This window comes from Macaca fascicularis, chromosome 6, assembly GCF_037993035.2.
Source record: "Macaca fascicularis isolate 582-1 chromosome 6, T2T-MFA8v1.1".
Classification (NCBI taxonomy): domain Eukaryota; kingdom Metazoa; phylum Chordata; class Mammalia; order Primates; family Cercopithecidae; genus Macaca; species Macaca fascicularis.
In genome coordinates, this window is record NC_088380.1 from 1,847,524 (window position 1) to 1,863,603 (window position 16,080).

Genomic DNA, 16,080 nt, shown 5'->3' on the forward strand with positions numbered 1-16,080 from the left:
CGTCTGTGGTCCTTTGTCACAGCAGCCGCACCAAGCAGGGCAGGCGCAGTGGGAGTGCACGTGACCACACACCGTCATTCTCCAGGCTGGGGGCAGGTCCCAGGCCCACCGTATTATCACTGCTTTGGTGTTCTGGGTTGAATTTTGGCCCCCTTCCCCAATTCCTGTTGATGTTCTGACCCCCAGGGCTCCAGAGCGTGACTGTATCTGGAGATGGGGCCTTTACAAAGGTGATGAAGGTGGATTGAGGTCATCTGGGGGCCCTGAGCCAATCTGCCTGGTGTCCTTATAAGAGGAGATGAGGACACAGACACCCACGGAGGGACGGCCCTGTGAGGACGCAGGGAGAAGGCGCCGTCTGCAAGCCCAGGAGAGGCCTCAGGAGGAACCAGCCCTGCTGTGCCTCCATCTCGGACTCCAGCCTCCAGGATGGTGAGAGAACAATATCTGTGGTTTAAGCCCCATCTGAGGCATTTTTATTAGGGAAGCCTGAGCTGAGAAAGACATTTGACCTATGTTTGAGATTTCCCATGACAAAAAGTATAAAAGTGATGACTCTTGGTTTAAATGTAAACAAGGCCATCCTAATGTTGGCCTGGAACTCTCTGGAAGTCTCTGAGTGAAGGCACCGGTGGTCACAATGCCCAGGCCCAGGCTCTCTGATGTCAGGCAGCTGGCAAACCCCTCCCTCGTCTCTGCCAAGGCCACCAGGGCCAAAAGCAGCCCCAGGCCCCAGCATCGCCCAGCGTTTCACAATCAGTGCTGAACCCAAAGACACGAAGGTCTCCAGAGAACATGTGGTCCCTCTCGTGTGCACTCACACCATCGTGGTGCCCGGCAGGGGAGCTGGTGAGGCGCACCAGGCGCACTCACACCATCGTGGTGCCCGGCAGGGGAGCTGGTGAGGCGCACCAGGCGCACTCACACCATCGTGGTGCCCGGCAGGGGAGCTGGTGAGGCGCACCAGGCGCACTCACACCATCGTGGTGCCCGGCAGGGGAGCTGGTGAGGCGCACCAGGCGCACTCACACCATCGTGGTGCCCGGCAGGGGAGCTGGTGAGGCGCACCAGGCGCAGTGATGCTGCAGCCCCTCCGAACCCGCGTGTTGGGGATGTCACACTGCAGTGCCCCAGTCAGCGAGGGGCTCCAATGCACCTGCAACAAGGCGGGGTGGAGTGGAGGCTGCCCGAAGGACGGGGCCCGGAGACTCGAAGGACGCGGGGCTGCATCACCCCGCACAGGCGGCCGCGGCAGATGCTCAGTGCCAGCCACTCCCTAGCTCTACGGTTAGCACAGTGGAGGCAGCTCACAGGAATCCTCCCTCCTGAAGGTGCATCCCGACACTGCTGCTTTAATTCTGGAGAAAAAATTATCCCGACTCCACAGGATATGTGACAGTGCACTTGCAAATCCACGAAAGTACGTTCACTCCTCCCACGGTGAGAGGGCGAGCGCCAGCACACACGGGCGCCTGCTGTCCAGGGGCTGCTGCCACAGCCACATCCTGGGCCGTCTTTGCTTCTCAGACGCTTTCGATTTGTCCATAGAAACAGAGGGAGACTGTGTTCACAGGGGGAGTGTTCAGTCTACCCCATCTCCGGAGGGCACTGAAAAGCACAGACCCAGAGACGCGGAGGAAAGACGCTCCTCTAGAGTGAAGCAGAAGGGAGGGGAGGCACGGGGATGGGGGCTGCAGGCTGCTCCTGGGGGCCCTACGGGTCAGGGCTGATGCCCTTATCCCACAGCACACGACCTGGGAGTCCAGGTGCTCCACAGCCGGGGAAGGAGGGAGGTGCTCAGTGGGAACTGGAAAGGTGGGCTCTGGGGAAGGTGAAACAAAGATTCTGGTAAAACACCTCGCTGCCAAATTAACCTGTGCTGGGCTGGACAGATGGGGAGCGCCCGCCCTTCCGGGGAGCCCTGGGAGGCACTCCTATGTCCGAGAGGGCTCTGCATCCCCCTCCTTTGAGAAATTCCATCGGCTCAAAAGAGGAGGAGAGCAGGTGTGTGGAGGGCGGGCACCAGCCTCCTGTCATGACCCGTCCAGGGCACCACGCTGGTGGTGTCCGGGCTCAGCAGGAGACCGCCTCTTGGGGCGCCTCTCTCTGGTGGGTTTTCTACCGAGAGCCCAGGTACGACCTGTGCCGCTCAGAGCAAGGTGCCTCAGAGGGGCTGGAGGGGAGGGAGGCCCTCGCCGAGGCCGGCAGCAGGCATCCCAGGAGCTGAGCACACGGGCTGGGCAATCGGGAAGGCGGCCCCAGGCTGTGGATTTCATCACTAGTGGCAACAGGGCAGGATGCTACCCAGGGTGCCATGGGGGACAGGTGAGTCGGGGGTCACCTGTGCAACAAGCACCTCGAGCCAGTCGAGGGAGAAGCTCCGAGCCACACAGGGCACCAGGGATGGATCCCGAGGTGGTTGAGTTGGTCAGAAGCAGCACAGGGCTGGTGCCTTGTGCCACTGGGTCAACGTTCAATGGCAACCCAAGTATCTTCGAGGCTCCCAGTCCCAGAGGAACACGCAGAAGTGCGTGACTGGGCAGTGAAGTCACGCATTAAGCGGGGCCTGGGTGGGGAGAGGCACAGCACAGTGAGGGGCTGCCAGGCCCAGTGCCCGCTGAGCCGGCCTCCAGAACTAGCAGGTGCCCTGACCTGTGGGCTCCCCCAACCCCTGAGGACACTGCAGGCCAGAGCACAATGCGGCCCAGGGCACAGAGTCATCGTTATCGTGGCCACCCTCAGATGCTGAGGGGACGCACCAGAGGCCCGGAGGCCCCAGCCTGTGCCCAGTCCAGAAACCCAGAGCGGTGGGTGGCAGCCAGAGCTGATCATGGACAGTGCCCAACAGAAGGAAAGGCCGGTGAGACCCAAAGACGCGGTTTAAGGAACAATACAACACATTAATAGCCAGCCCCCAAACCAGTTAACTCCACACCCAGAACGGAGTGCACACGACACGCTAGAATTTGCTGAGCGAGATGTAGAGATGGGGAAGGCCAGGCCACACTTCACTTCCTGCACGTCACCCAGAAGGTCACCTCACTTGCCAAGGGAAAGGCAGAGAAAATCCTGCCAGGGGATGCGGCCGTGTGCCCCAGGAGCCTGTCCAACCCCAGAGAGCAAAAACACCCACCCACTGTGGGAGCCTTGTACAAGTGGGGAACCTGAGGCCAGAGGGGGACAGCAGGGCAGCCTTCCCAGGTGGCCGGCAGGTCAGCACACAAGCCACAGCTGCAGGGTGGCTGGAGTCAGGGGCCGCCCTGGGGGAGGTGGGTAAGTGGCAGGGGATCCACAGGCCCGGGACCCCCTCCGCTCTGTGCACTCTCATGCCCTTGGGCGGTGGCCAATACCATCACATTGATGCCCTCAAGCTGCTACTCAGCCCCCTCCAGTGTGCAGGGCCCGCAGGCAACCTACCATCCCACCAGCCGATGTCCCAAACCCAGCCCTACCCGGGCCCACTCCAGCCTTCCCTTCTCAAGGCACCGCCATTCCTACGGCCCACTTTCTCTCTCACCAACTCCTGTTGGTACCCCCTGCAAAATGAACCCAGCACCCACTCCCTCAGACAGCTTCCTAGCCTTCTGCAACTGGGACCACTAAGGACGGCTGGCTCTCCTGCAGGGGAGAGGGCGCCCAAAGCTTCATCGACCCCTATCCGGCAGGGCAGCTGGAGAACAGTGCAGTCCCACTGGGGAGACCAGGGCTCCTCGGGAAGTGAAGGGAACGGCAGCTTCTGGGGCTGTGCAGTCCTTGAAGGCCACCCCGGGGGCCTGGCCTCAGTCATCTCCAGATCCTCCCAAGAGGCCCTGAGGACAGGGGCACAGGCTTCCCGAAGCAGATTAAAGAGGCGAGAGGCAGAAACTGGAAGACCTCGAGGCTGGTGGGGGTGGGCAGGACCCACTACTCAGGGAGCAATCTTGGTTGCTCTTGTTGTTACTTAGGAATTAATAGAAAGCAAGCTATTTGTAGCCTGATTTAGATGAGACACAACGCCCAAAAACCGGGAACGAGCGAAGGACTCTGGGCAGTGTGAGGCCCCACGCAGCCTTCACAGACTTTCAGCAGACCCACCTGGGAGCACTTCAGATCCTAGGGCCACCCCCGACACGGGCAGGAGGAAAAAGGTACGTCTAATTTTACTTTGCTTTCTCCTTTTAGAGAAAGAACAACTTTTGAAAGCACAGCAGTTCTCTGAGGCCTCCCGTCGGACGGGGCTGGCACTTCCACCAGCAACCACCACCAGCCCGCCCTCGGCACCTGAGAGCTGGCGGGAGCTTCAGGAATCACCCACTCCCGTCCAGCACCCACAGACACACCCCGAGCAGGAAACGCCCTCCTCTTCTGTCTCCCCAGTCACCAAAACACCTTTATTCATGTAACGTGCCTTCTGGTCCAAACCAAACGCTGCATTCAAATACGGAATCAGCGGTCACGCCCACAATCAATTCTCATAGTTACGACGCCGAACGCAGACGCGAAACGTGAGAAACTGGCATCGCGAACCACTGCTGTGGGCTCTCTCTCCACACACAACCGCTCTTAGCTTTGCAGGTACGGCCCACACCCCAGGCGCTGCAGACCCCAGGTGAGACCTGCAGGAGGCGGGAAGGGCTGCCAGGAGCGCAGGCCACATCACGGGGACAGTTTCATCGGGAGGAATATTTGATGTTTAGCGGGTATTCCCGTTTCTGTTTGCATCATTTGCTCATTTGTATAAACGTATATACATCTTTTGCCAAATTTATGTTGGGTTTCTTTTCTTTTTCTCACCCCTGTGAACACCCATTGTCTCCTTGACCTTAAATTTCGGTGAGGTCGCACTCTGGAGCTTTTCACCCCCACCCCGTGCGACTACAGGAGGATCTGCGCCTCCCCGCAGGAACCCCTCTCCCCCAGAACCCATGCTGACTGCTATTTATAAAGCTGTTTCTTCTTCGCTCTCCCACTCAAATCTAAAATTAAATATAGCTTTTCTAAAACTGAACTATTTTTCCTTTCAAAGCCTCAACCAGCCACACCGCCTCCTGCCGCTGTCATCTCTACTCCACCGTCCTCACCAGAATCCTCGGCACGTCGCCTACCCGAGGCTCTCGCCTGCGAGATGACAGTGTGTTCAGTGATTCCCTCTGAATTTGCAAATCGGTCCTGCAGTCCCACAGCACCAGCGGTTCCCCTAGACCACTCTATTTACCATTTTCAACCCACTCCAGTCCATGGGCGTCTTACGAGGATGCTGCAGTGTTGAATGGGATCAAAGCCAGTCTGGTCTTGGTCATGCCCTAAACCATGACACCCTGTGACTGGAGAACCCCCATCAACACCCAACCAGCTCCCCTGCGAGCCAGCTTCCGGGATACAGGGAAGGCCCCGGGACCGCTGGCACCAGCTACGTATGGCCCACGCCTTCACCTGGAGTCTTCCTCCCGTCAGGGGGCTCTGCTGTCTGGACTAAGGGCTCCCTGAAGCCCTGGCACACACCCATGATGCCAGCACAGGGCACAGTGCTCACGCCCTGGTGCTGTTGGTAAGTAACTAGTAAAAAGGTGTGTGAAAGAAAACACGTTTACTCATTCTGCAGACACTTCCTGAGCACCTGCGATGTGCACTCTGGACAAACGGTGTCCGGGTACAGGGAGAACAAGACCGACAGAGACCGCAGCACCGCCTGGCTCAGACGGCACGCGCAGGCGTCCAGGTGTGGGCCTGTGGGAAAAGGGCGTGGGGTGGGGGTGCAAGCTCAGCTAAGAAATCAGGAGTAGAGAGTGCAGAGTCCCATGGAGGAAGGGCCCAGGCAGGGTGGTTATGTGAGCATCACAGCCGATGCCCCAGTTCCTGCTTCAAGATGACCGATGGCAGGCAGGTGCGGGAGCCGCTCCTCTGGTCCCCAGGCTGGCCTCCCGGTCCTGCCCACACGCTCTCCTGGACAGTCCTCCTGCCTCCTCACCCGCAAAGCTCTGCACAAATCCCCCTTCCCTGAAGTTTTTGGGACTCCCAGCCAGAGTTCTGTCCCTCTGGTCCCTACATATGAGGTCCCCCATGTCCAACCTGCAGCCCCACACTCTAGAGGTGAGATTCCACCACAATCCAGGCTGCAGGCTGGGAGGCCCTTCCATCGCTGCCTGGTCACCCCGAGGACTCAGCTCCTGCAGGGCCTGGCTCACAGCAGCTGCTCGCAAGAAGAACACAGGAGGAAAGAGAGCAGAAACTCTGAGAGGTGTAAGCTTCCGGGCTGCACACGTTCCACTGTGGGAACAGGCTAAGCTCCAAAAGCAGAAACTGGCTGCAGATTCCTATTTGGAGGCTGCAGGGACTCAGTTACACTTGACCTATTTCCACAGGCTCTCACCCGTGGGGCAGGACACCTGTGATTACATTTCCTTGGAAGGCAGCTTTCAAGGTATCAAGCTCCCACGTGCAGAAACGGGCCCTTGAGGCGGGAGCCCCAGGAGCAGTGGAGAAGCTCCAATGAGAACGGGGCCAGAAGGGCAGCCCAAGAGCAGGACCCCCACCACCAGCAGCTGGGGAGAGGCTGGAGATGCCAGGGCCCTCCTGGGAGGTACCAGCTTTGTCCTCGAGGCCAAGGGGAGGAGAAGCACAGGAGATGCTGAGGACAAGGAGCCTGGCACAGGCCAGGCACAGGGAGGGCCCAGCCTCATCTGCCCATTGAGCAATATCCAAAAACAACAGGGTCAAAATGCCAGCACTGCAGCCACAGCAGCACGAGGGGCCATCGCAGGTGCACGGGTCTCACAGCTTCACAGAGCAGAGCCATGCCAAGCACTCGCTGTGAAAGGCAGCCTATTTCTTAAGTACTGTTCCTTCAACAGGTCATTCCTGAGCCCCAGCCTGTGTCCCAGGACACTGGGGGTCTGCTCCACACTGGGGGACTCAAAGTCCAGACGGGGCCCACAGGTGGTAAGGTGAACCAAAGGCCCACACCCTGACTCCCAAGGTGCACATTTTGCACATTTTAATTCCGAGGTTGGGAAAGGATCTTACAACACGGCCAGGCCGAGGTTTGCAGCAGCATTTCACTCTGTTGGTATCCGAGGACCTCGGGGGCTGGGGACCATGGGGGTGCTGCAGATAGTGACACATCGTGGGGGGCTCAGGAGAAGCAGGCTCCTGGGACCATTCCAACAAAAAGGTCCACCTGCGTGCTCCGCCAGGACCCCGCCTTCCATGTCCAGCCAAAACAGGACCGTTACACATACCTCAGAACTGCACCTCCCTCAGGGGACCCTTCCCCAAGGCAGCACGCTTCCCATTCAGCCCAGGCCCTGAGACAGACCCTCAGGAGCTGTGGCCCAGGGAAACGCCAATCTCCCCGGATCTCCCGCATGGTCTGAGTAAAAAGAATCCTGAAATTCAAGATCCGAGGCATTTCTAGCTGCTCACATTTGTTTAACAAACATCTCCAGATAGCCCTGATGCTTTCTGCCTGTAATGAGGCCCTCGTGGAGAGCACCTCCCAAGCCCCCTGTGGTGGGAGCCCCACCCCCAACACATCCTGCATCAGGGGATCCTGCTGCAAGAGTCCCCAGTGTGCCTGGCCCATCGTACTCCGAACTGCCCACAGATATGGGGAGCCCCCCCAGCACATCCTGGCCCAAGCCCGCAAAAGCTGCAGGAGCCCCCAGCCTGCCCTGTACACCCTGCCCCACACGACCTGCAGATACAGGGACCCCCCAGAACATCTTGGCCCAACCCCCTGGCCTGCCCTGTATACCCTGCCCTGCACTATCTACAGATACTGGGACCCTCCCCCACCTCCCAGTGCCGCCCGCCCAGAACATCCTGGCCCAAGTCCCGCCCCCTTAGCTGCAGGAGCCCCCGGCCTGCCCTGTACACCCTGCTCCACACTACAGGCAGATACAGGGGGCCCCCATGGAACATCCTGGTTCACCCCCACTTCCCCGAGTTGCAGGAGTGCCTCTGTCCCCACAATTCTGGGTCTGTGCCACCATCTCCAGGGAGCCCACCAAGCACATCCTGGCCCTGTCCCCGGCTGTGGGAGACCCTCCACCCAGGACATCCTGCTCCCCCCAGCTGCAGGGAGCCCCTGGCCCACCAGTAATGTCTGTGTGGCAAGGCTGAACCCTGGTGCTGGCCAGCGGGTAGAACGGGAGTGGGCAGGGGAGTAGGCCCTGGCAAGTATGTCTATTCCTCTGAGTGCAGGGAGGGACAGAGGTGACCAGCCTGATGTGCAGCTCTGGACACAGCGGGAGGGCTGCTGGGGGCCGGAGGCCACTGCCCGGTGGCAGTTGTGGGAGAGGCAGAAATGACCCGGATCGCTCTAAGGTGAGGGAGAGGAGAGCCCACTCTTTACAGAGACCTCCCCACAGGCACGGGTGCCACGTGGTCCAGGGGCCACTGACTGGGCAAAGACAACCTGGCACAGGGACAGGTCGGGTCTAGTGTGGGATGTGCTGAGCTTGGTGGAGGCACGGGACCCATGAGGATGTCACAGTGATGACTCACATGGCACAGAGGTGACCATGACCCTGCCCTGATGGGGGCAATGACTTGCTGCCGCAGAAAGGTGGGTCTGACCCCTGCGGGGTAGCCTAGGAGAGCAAAGGGACTCCACCCTAAGGAGCCCAGGCATGCCATGTCCGATCCACGCCTGCCCAGCCTGGTGGCATCCCCGCTGTCTGTGCTTGGACACCAGCCCTCCCCGGCTCCAGGGCCCTGGCCCTCCAGTACCTTGGCCCAGCCTTGGTTCTACCCCAAGGATTTAAAAACATTTAGAACTGGGAGACTGTTTTCTTTCCTTTTTTTTTTTTTAAAGCTTGTATGTGGCAAATACCTTCTTTTAAGAGGAAATAACTCACTCCTCTGGCTCTAAGAGGGAAGTGTGAAATTCAAGAGTAAAATCAAGGTTTGGAAAAGGTTGCTGTCCCCAGGTACCAGCCCCATCCCGGCAGTGCCTCCCCACACAGGGGACGAGGGGACAGGGGACGAGGTTGGAGGGCCACCAACCAAGCAGAGGAAAGACCGCACAGAGGGAAGCTGGGAGCTGACTGTGGTATAAGTTCAAGAATAGCCCTCACCTTTAACACACTAAGCTCACGCTGCTGGAACACGGCTGAGAAGCCAGGGATGCGCTGGTTTTAATACAACAAGTATCCCTCAGGGTTGCAGAAGGACGTGGGTTTCAGAGGGACAAACACTGATCACATTAGAAAATAGTGTTATTTCCAAACACAAGCCTAGCATCATGCTTTTTTCCCGGGCTCATTTTCAAAATGATTTACACCTAGACTGAAGGTTTACACTGGCAATGCTGGAAACAGTAACTGGGAATGGTAAGCATGCCCCAGCACCCACAGGAGGCCCACAGGACTCGGAGGGGATGGTGGTGGCCCCGGCCATTCTGAGAACCATGGTGCTTTTGTCATGGGCCCCAGCACCCACAGGAGGCCCACAGGACTCGGAGGCGATGGTGGTGGCCCCGGCCATTCTGAGAACCATGGTACTTTTGTCATGGGCCGCGTGGGGATGAGGGCCGTGGAAACAGGAAGAGGAAGGTCAGAAGGGCTCCTCCTGCGGTCTCTGTGTCAGAGGCAGGGACATGGCTCAGCAAGACGGGTGACCTCGCGGAAGCCTAGCTTGGACACTCCCAACCAATCATGCCCAAGCAGCACAGCCCAGGGCGCCTTCTTAGACAAGAGCGGTGAGAGGGAGCCACGTTCTCCACTGCCTGGGTGCGGGCACAGGAGGCACCGGGCATGGGCCAGACACCCAGCAAGTGTGGTAGTCGAGTCCCACACCCGGTTCCTGCAGCAGGTCTCCTGAGTGGCCACTTTTTCAGGCACAAAATCCTAACATTTTTATACGAGAAACAAATAATTCAACTGCAAAAAAATACCAATGTTAGGAAGAAATGATTTAAATGAAATTGAAGCAAGTCGTGATCGCAGCTTGACATTTTCTACAGACTACAGTTCATATAGGAACAGTGGGGACGTGTGAAATTCAAGAGTAAAATCAAGGTTTGGAAAAGGCCGCTGTTCCCAGACAGGAGCCTCCACCCCTGCCAGTGCCTCCCCACACAGGGGACGAGGGGACGAGGGGACGAGGGGACGAGGTTGGAGGGCTCAAGAGAGCTGCATCCGGAACACTCTGAACGCAGTTGTGGGCCGCCTGCCGCCTCTTATTAAAGAAACTGGACATCAGAGAGGAAGCGTTTGCGAAGTTTGGTGACGGCTCACACGGACTAACGCACAAGTGAACCGCGGGGCTGACGGACGCCTCAGGGTTCCCACCCCACTCAGAGCACAGCCCTACAGCCTCTCTCAAGCCTACCCACTCCTGAACCTGGGTCCCACAGGGCGGGGGATGCGCTGTGGCCCCATGCATGGGATGAAGGGCTTGGGCTGGGTGACTGGCTGGACACTTTCCAGAGAAAAGGCAATGCGTGGTTTAAAGCGGGAAAAAAAAAAAACACAGCTGCAAAAAAAGAGAAAAATATAAGACAGAGCTGATGTCTTACCCCAGGTTTTTTGTCCCTGGCATAGTAAAAACTTAAAATGCACCTGCTGCGGCCAGCACCGACCACAGCTGTGAACAGCAAGCAGAGATAGGAGCAGAACCCACGTGGCCCCGTGTTCCAGTGCGAGGAAGGAGCGGGCCCCCAGCGCCGACGATGACAGGGGGCCGGCTCCAGGCAAGAGGCCAGCATCATTGTGAAATGTATAAAAACATGTGCTCCTTTAGAGTTCCGGAGCCACGACCACAGGCAGCAAAGCAGGCGCCCTGGGTGTCATCTCCTGTCTGGGAATGGGAAGGTGCCACCTCACTTGTCTGAGAAGGGAACCGTGCCTGCAGGAAGTGCGCAGAGCAGGGCACATGTGTGGGGGAAGAAAGCACCTCCCATGGCTCACGCGAGCCTCGCGTGGAAGAAAGCACCTCCCGTGGCTCACGCCAGCCTCGCGTGGAAGAAAGCACCTCCCGTGGCTCACGCCAGCCTAGCGTGGAAGAAAGCACCTCCCGTGGCTCACGCCAGCCTCGCGTGGAAGAAAGCACCTCCCGTGGCTCACGCCAGCCTCGCGTGGAAGAAAGCACCTCCCATGGCTCACGCCAGCCTCGCGTGGAAGAAAGCACCTCCATGTCCCACGCCAGCCTCGCGTCCTGAAACAGATCCAGAAGCTGCAGAGTTTTAAAAGTTGGCACAGATGAGTGCTGACAATATAAAGATAAAGGACTCTTTCTCACGATGAAACAGGAGTGCAAAGACAGGATCCATTTAAGACGAGCTTTGGGCCACGATCATGGGCTTCCGTGTGAAACTGATGGTGCTTTGCTGTCAGCTGTAAAACGAAACTATGTGTGTGCGTTTGTGTGTATGTGGGTATGCTTATGTGGATGTCTGTGTACACTTGCATGTATATGCGTGTGTATGCACTCACATGTATGTGTGTATGCGTGTGTGTACACACATATTCTCATACACATACTCATATTAGAAATCCAAGTTTTAGGACAGAATACTATAAAAAATGAAGAGTAAAGTCTTTTCCAATTTCGAATCCCCTTTCCCATTCTGCAAAGTTAACCACAACTGTTTCATGAGTGCATCATTCAGCAAATTAGACAGGATTACAGGAACGCTCTCGATGACTTTGAGAAAAAAAGCCAGTTTCCTAAGGTCGGGCTCCTTGTGAGGTCAGGGCAGGCATCCACGCTAAGACAGCCCATGCTGCCCTCCCTGCCTGGGAGACGGCATAGCACCTGGGCTTCTGTGTCCTCACCTGTGCTTCCTGGGGCGAAGGATGACACTGACCAGAGGTGAGGATACAGGAAAATGATACATGGGCCTCTACTGGGCCAGAACAGTTGGCACCATCACACCCAGGTCATCAGAAGGCAGCTGGGGGCCATGGGCCTGGCACCGTCTCCAAGGCCTCTGTGGCATCCAGGGAGGGAACAGGCCCTGTCCAGCCCTGGCCTTCTCCACCCTCCCCAAGGGACAGGCACTCTCCTGTACATCCTCCACAGGGTGTGGCTGCCCTGTGCTCCTGCCGGGTACGCTGCCCAGGGCTCCTTGGGCCACCCCACCCCTCCACACCCACTGCCCAGCACTGGGGCTGAGCCAAGAGCTGGTCTTACTGAATCCAGGCAGGCAGCACCCGGGGACCCCATGGGCAGCAGGAGCAGCTCAGAGAAGCTTGAGGAACCTCCATCCCTGTGCATGTGTGCCTGGAGGGCACCACAGGTCAAGAACACACGACAAACACAGCCATCCACATGAGGAACCTGGCAAGGTGTGCGGGCACATGATTTCCTGCTCGGGAGTGGCCACGCTGGACTCAGGAGCGAGGATGAGAGGGCAGAGTCCTGCTCCTGAGTTTGTTTAAAAAAATCACAACTCAGGCATTTGTATAAAAATATGGAGAAAAAGATGGCCCACTTTTGGGTAAATTCCATGCAGGGCCACCAGGCAGGGAGGGGCAAAATCTGTCCCTGGACTCAACCCTCATCATAATCCTCTCTGTGGATTAGCCAGCGTGGGCAGGCGGGCACCCAGCAGCCTCCTCCACTCTGAGACAGCGACGCACGTCCAAGGGCTCTGCCACAAGGTGCACAGGAAGGCGTTATGCTTTCCAGAATGTAAGTTCTTGCCGACTCTGGTTCTGAGCAGCAGAAGACTTCAGAAATGGGGAAAATGCATCAGAACCAGGGTGGGAAATACTCATACCCACAGCCTCCAAGGAAAGTACCGAGAAAACCCTGGGTGATAGACAACCACTCACGACTCCAAAACAATACATGAATGTGTGACTACAAAGAACTTCAGCTGAATTCACCGAGATCCTACAATATACTATTCACTGCTCTCTGCTAAATCTATATCCTTGCTTTAGCCCAGGGATTAAAACATTGCACGCATTACAGACCCTGATGGCTTTGATACCTCTTTTCAGATCTTAATGTGCTGTTTTCTGTCCAAAGAGGTAGTTAAGCTCCTCATTAAATCTGTAGTTAAATGACAGATGGTCTGGCTGGGGAGGTGTCCCCGCATGGTGTTAATCCGAAGCACACAGCAGCCCCTCCCAGGTGGCAAATGCTCACAGGTAAATGCAGGTAGTCACTGGTTTATCTCAACTGGGAACTTAGCTGGGTTCCTGAGGGTTCTTGAGTATGTCAGCCACTACTGGACCCATTTCTTTCTTTGGGGAAGAAGGCTCTCTTGGCTTAAAAGATAGGCTATTTCACTCTGTGGAAACTTTACAAGAATATATTACATAAAAGTAAAAGCTTTGCAAAGCAATGCTTGGTGAAAAGCAAAATGTTTCAAGAACATTTACAAACTATACCCTCGAGCCACACATTGCAGACATCCAGCAGAAACAACTGGATGTACAAACACACCCAGTTACTCAGATGGGGCCTCTGAAGTGACAACGAATCAAAACCCCTTCTTCTCAGAGGCCCCAACAGCTAAAGCCAGGATCTCTGCCTGGCTTCGGCTCAAGGGAGAACAGCTGCCCGAAGCCTTCAATCTTGGGACCAGGAGCCTCTCGATGACCCCGTGCCCAAGAGCCACTGGGAGCAGCTTGCACCCTGAGGTCTCGGGGAGGAAAGCAGGCCCAGGGGCTGGGCACTCTGGCTCTGTCCTGACATCTGTACCTACCCATGAGAGTCTCTGCCCTGCTTCTCGCCAGGGCAGTGGGTGCACACTTTTGGACAGAACACACCTCAACCGGGGGGCTGCAACTAGGACAGGGATGACAAAGTCGCTTCTGGGGACCTCCAGGGAGGAGGGGCTTGATGTTTCCCCCAGGGAGTCAGGAGGGAGCAGGAAAGGCAGGAAGAGAGAACATGCCTGATGCAGGCAGAGCTGGGGCAGGAGCAGGGCTGGGAAAGCCCTGGAAACCACAGCAGGGGTTCACATTTCATCGGGGCGTCAGGGCTGAGGGCTTCCGAGCAGCAGAGTGCAGGAGGAAAAAGCCTGCTGGGAGTGATCCAGGTAGAGAGCCTGGTGGCTGGGTGGGGGTGAGGACTGAAGAGGAGGAATGGTTGAGGGGCACAAAATGAGCGACCGTGTCCCAAGCCCTCCTTTGAGGGGCACAGCACAGGCAGCTGACAGCATGTGGCAGAGGGAGGGCCAGGCAGAGCGGTGGCCGAGGGGTCTGCACGGCCCCAGCCCCAGAGTCCAGCTGCGACACACACGGAGCCCGGGGAGCGGGGAGCGGGGGGCGGGGGGGAGCGGCAAAGGGCCTGGGAGCCAAGCTGGGGATGACCTCACCCTGTGGGTCACCAGGAGGGGCGGCACCATCGGGCTCTCTTGCTCCCCGTCCCCTTCCATACCCTGAGGACCAGCCGCATCAAGGAGCTTTGACCTAAAGCAGGCGTCCTGGGAAAATAACAACCTCAAACTGGCGTCAGTAACTTTTCACTTTAGTGTTCTTTCAGATAAAGTACTTTATGCATGAACACATGTCCATCTTCCCGGAAACTGTATTCTCACAATTGGAAGTGTGCTCCCTATAAACCGGACAGCCCCATAGGCCCTGAAGCGGTGCTTGCTTGTAGGAATTATTCTGGAGTCAAAAGTAAGGTCCTCTTGAGAATGGATCTCAGGCAACTGCAAACCCAGCTGGTAGCCAGGTAGCGGGAAAAGCCAGGCTAAGCCAGCACATCTCCGGCGCAGTTTCCCGCAGCGAGCGGCCCCCTCCCCACGACGCCCCCGGGTCTCCCCTCACCACTGTCCGATCGCAAGATCTCAGCAAACCGTTCCCTCCCACGTGGCAGCCCAGGCTGCATAAAGTTGATTCTGGTCACAGACCAGCCCCGAGAAAGCATCCCTTACAACAGGAGCGAAGCATGCACCCCAGAAGGCAACGTGCGGCCGCAGAGCAGGGGGGACCCGTGCGCCTACAGGGGACCCGCACCGCCTGCGCGCCCCGTCCCGGGCACCACCAGGCCCCGCACACGAGGCTCACCCAGCGCCGCGGTCCCCTCCCGCCCGCGGGCCGCGTCCAGGGAAAGCCGCTCCGGAGTCCCCGGGCTGCGCGCAGGGCCTGCCAGGGCGGGCGGGGCCCGGACCAGGGACGAGCGCGGGGACCGGCGATGCAGGTCCAGGCTCCCGCGGGGGCCGAGGTCGGGATTCTGGGAGGCAGAGAAAGGGTTGTGGGCCCGGTTCAAGGTGCGGGGGCCTGGGGGGAGGAGCAGGACGCGGGGCGGGGATCGGAAGCGGGGACCCCGAGGAAGGCGTTGAGGGACCAGGATGCGCGTGCGGGCGGCGGGAAGCCGGCGTAGGGACCGAGGCATCGGGTGCGGGCAGCGGGGACGCGGGCTGAGGGGCGGCCGCGGGGAGAGAAGGCGCCGCCGCTCGCAGGGCCGCGCCGCGCCCCAGGCCCCCTCCCCGGCCCCTCCTCCGCCGCGCCTCCCTGGTCCCCGCGTCCCTGGCGTCCGCGCCGGCTCCTGGGGCCGCGCGCCCGGGGCACCCACCTGGGCCTTCTGCAGGGCGCTGAGGCGCAGCTCGTGCACGAAGGGGTTCCGCCCCGGGGGCGCCAGCAGCCGAGCATCGCCGGCCCCTGCGCTGGAGGCAGGGGCGGCCCGGGGTCTGCATCCCCGCAACCTCATGGCCTCGCCGTCCCGCCGCGAGCGCAGCCGATCTGCCTGGGGCGCCGAGCGGGGCCGCGGCTGGCTGGGCGCGGGTCTCTGGGCGCGAGCCGAGGATGCGCGGCGGCTAAAGCGGGCCGGGCGCGCAGGCGCGGGAGGTGACGTGGGCGGGGCGGGGGCGCCGGCCGGGGCGGGGCCGGGGCGGGGCGTTCCTGGAAGCCTCGCCTCCCGCCGGCCGGCAGGGGCGGCACCAGCGTGAGTTTAGCGCACCGGAGGCTCCTCTGGGGTCGGTGGGGGGCCTGGGCCGTGGGAGGCCGCGGGCGCCTCCTGCAGCCACTGGAGCACAGGGATCCCCGGCGGGGTCTGCGCCGGGAGAAAGGGAGGTCTCCGGGGCCCGCGAGGCTGCCACGTCGTCCCCTTCCGCCGCTCGGCCCGCCTGCTCGCGGGGACGGAGGAAGGGGCGGGCACGCGTCCAGCTTGCGCGCAAGGCGGGCCAGGCCCTGGGTG

General features: G+C 59.1%; 1 protein-coding gene across 3 annotated transcripts in view; it reads right to left on the reverse strand.

Moving 5' to 3' along the window:
- The window catches only part of LPCAT1 (lysophosphatidylcholine acyltransferase 1), a 61,835-nt gene extending 46,128 nt beyond the window's left edge, over nucleotides 1-15,707 (reverse strand). For all 3 annotated transcript variants that reach the window (XR_012413557.1, XM_005556556.5, XM_073993121.1), the window contains exon 1: nucleotides 15,460-15,707. Coding sequence is in view for 1 of the 3 variants with exons in the window: in XM_005556556.5 (XP_005556613.3) it covers nucleotides 15,460-15,594 (135 nt within the window). In the remaining 2 variants the exon portion in view is untranslated. The remainder of the gene's footprint in view (nucleotides 1-15,459) is intronic.
- Nucleotides 15,708-16,080: the final 373 nt, after the last annotated feature.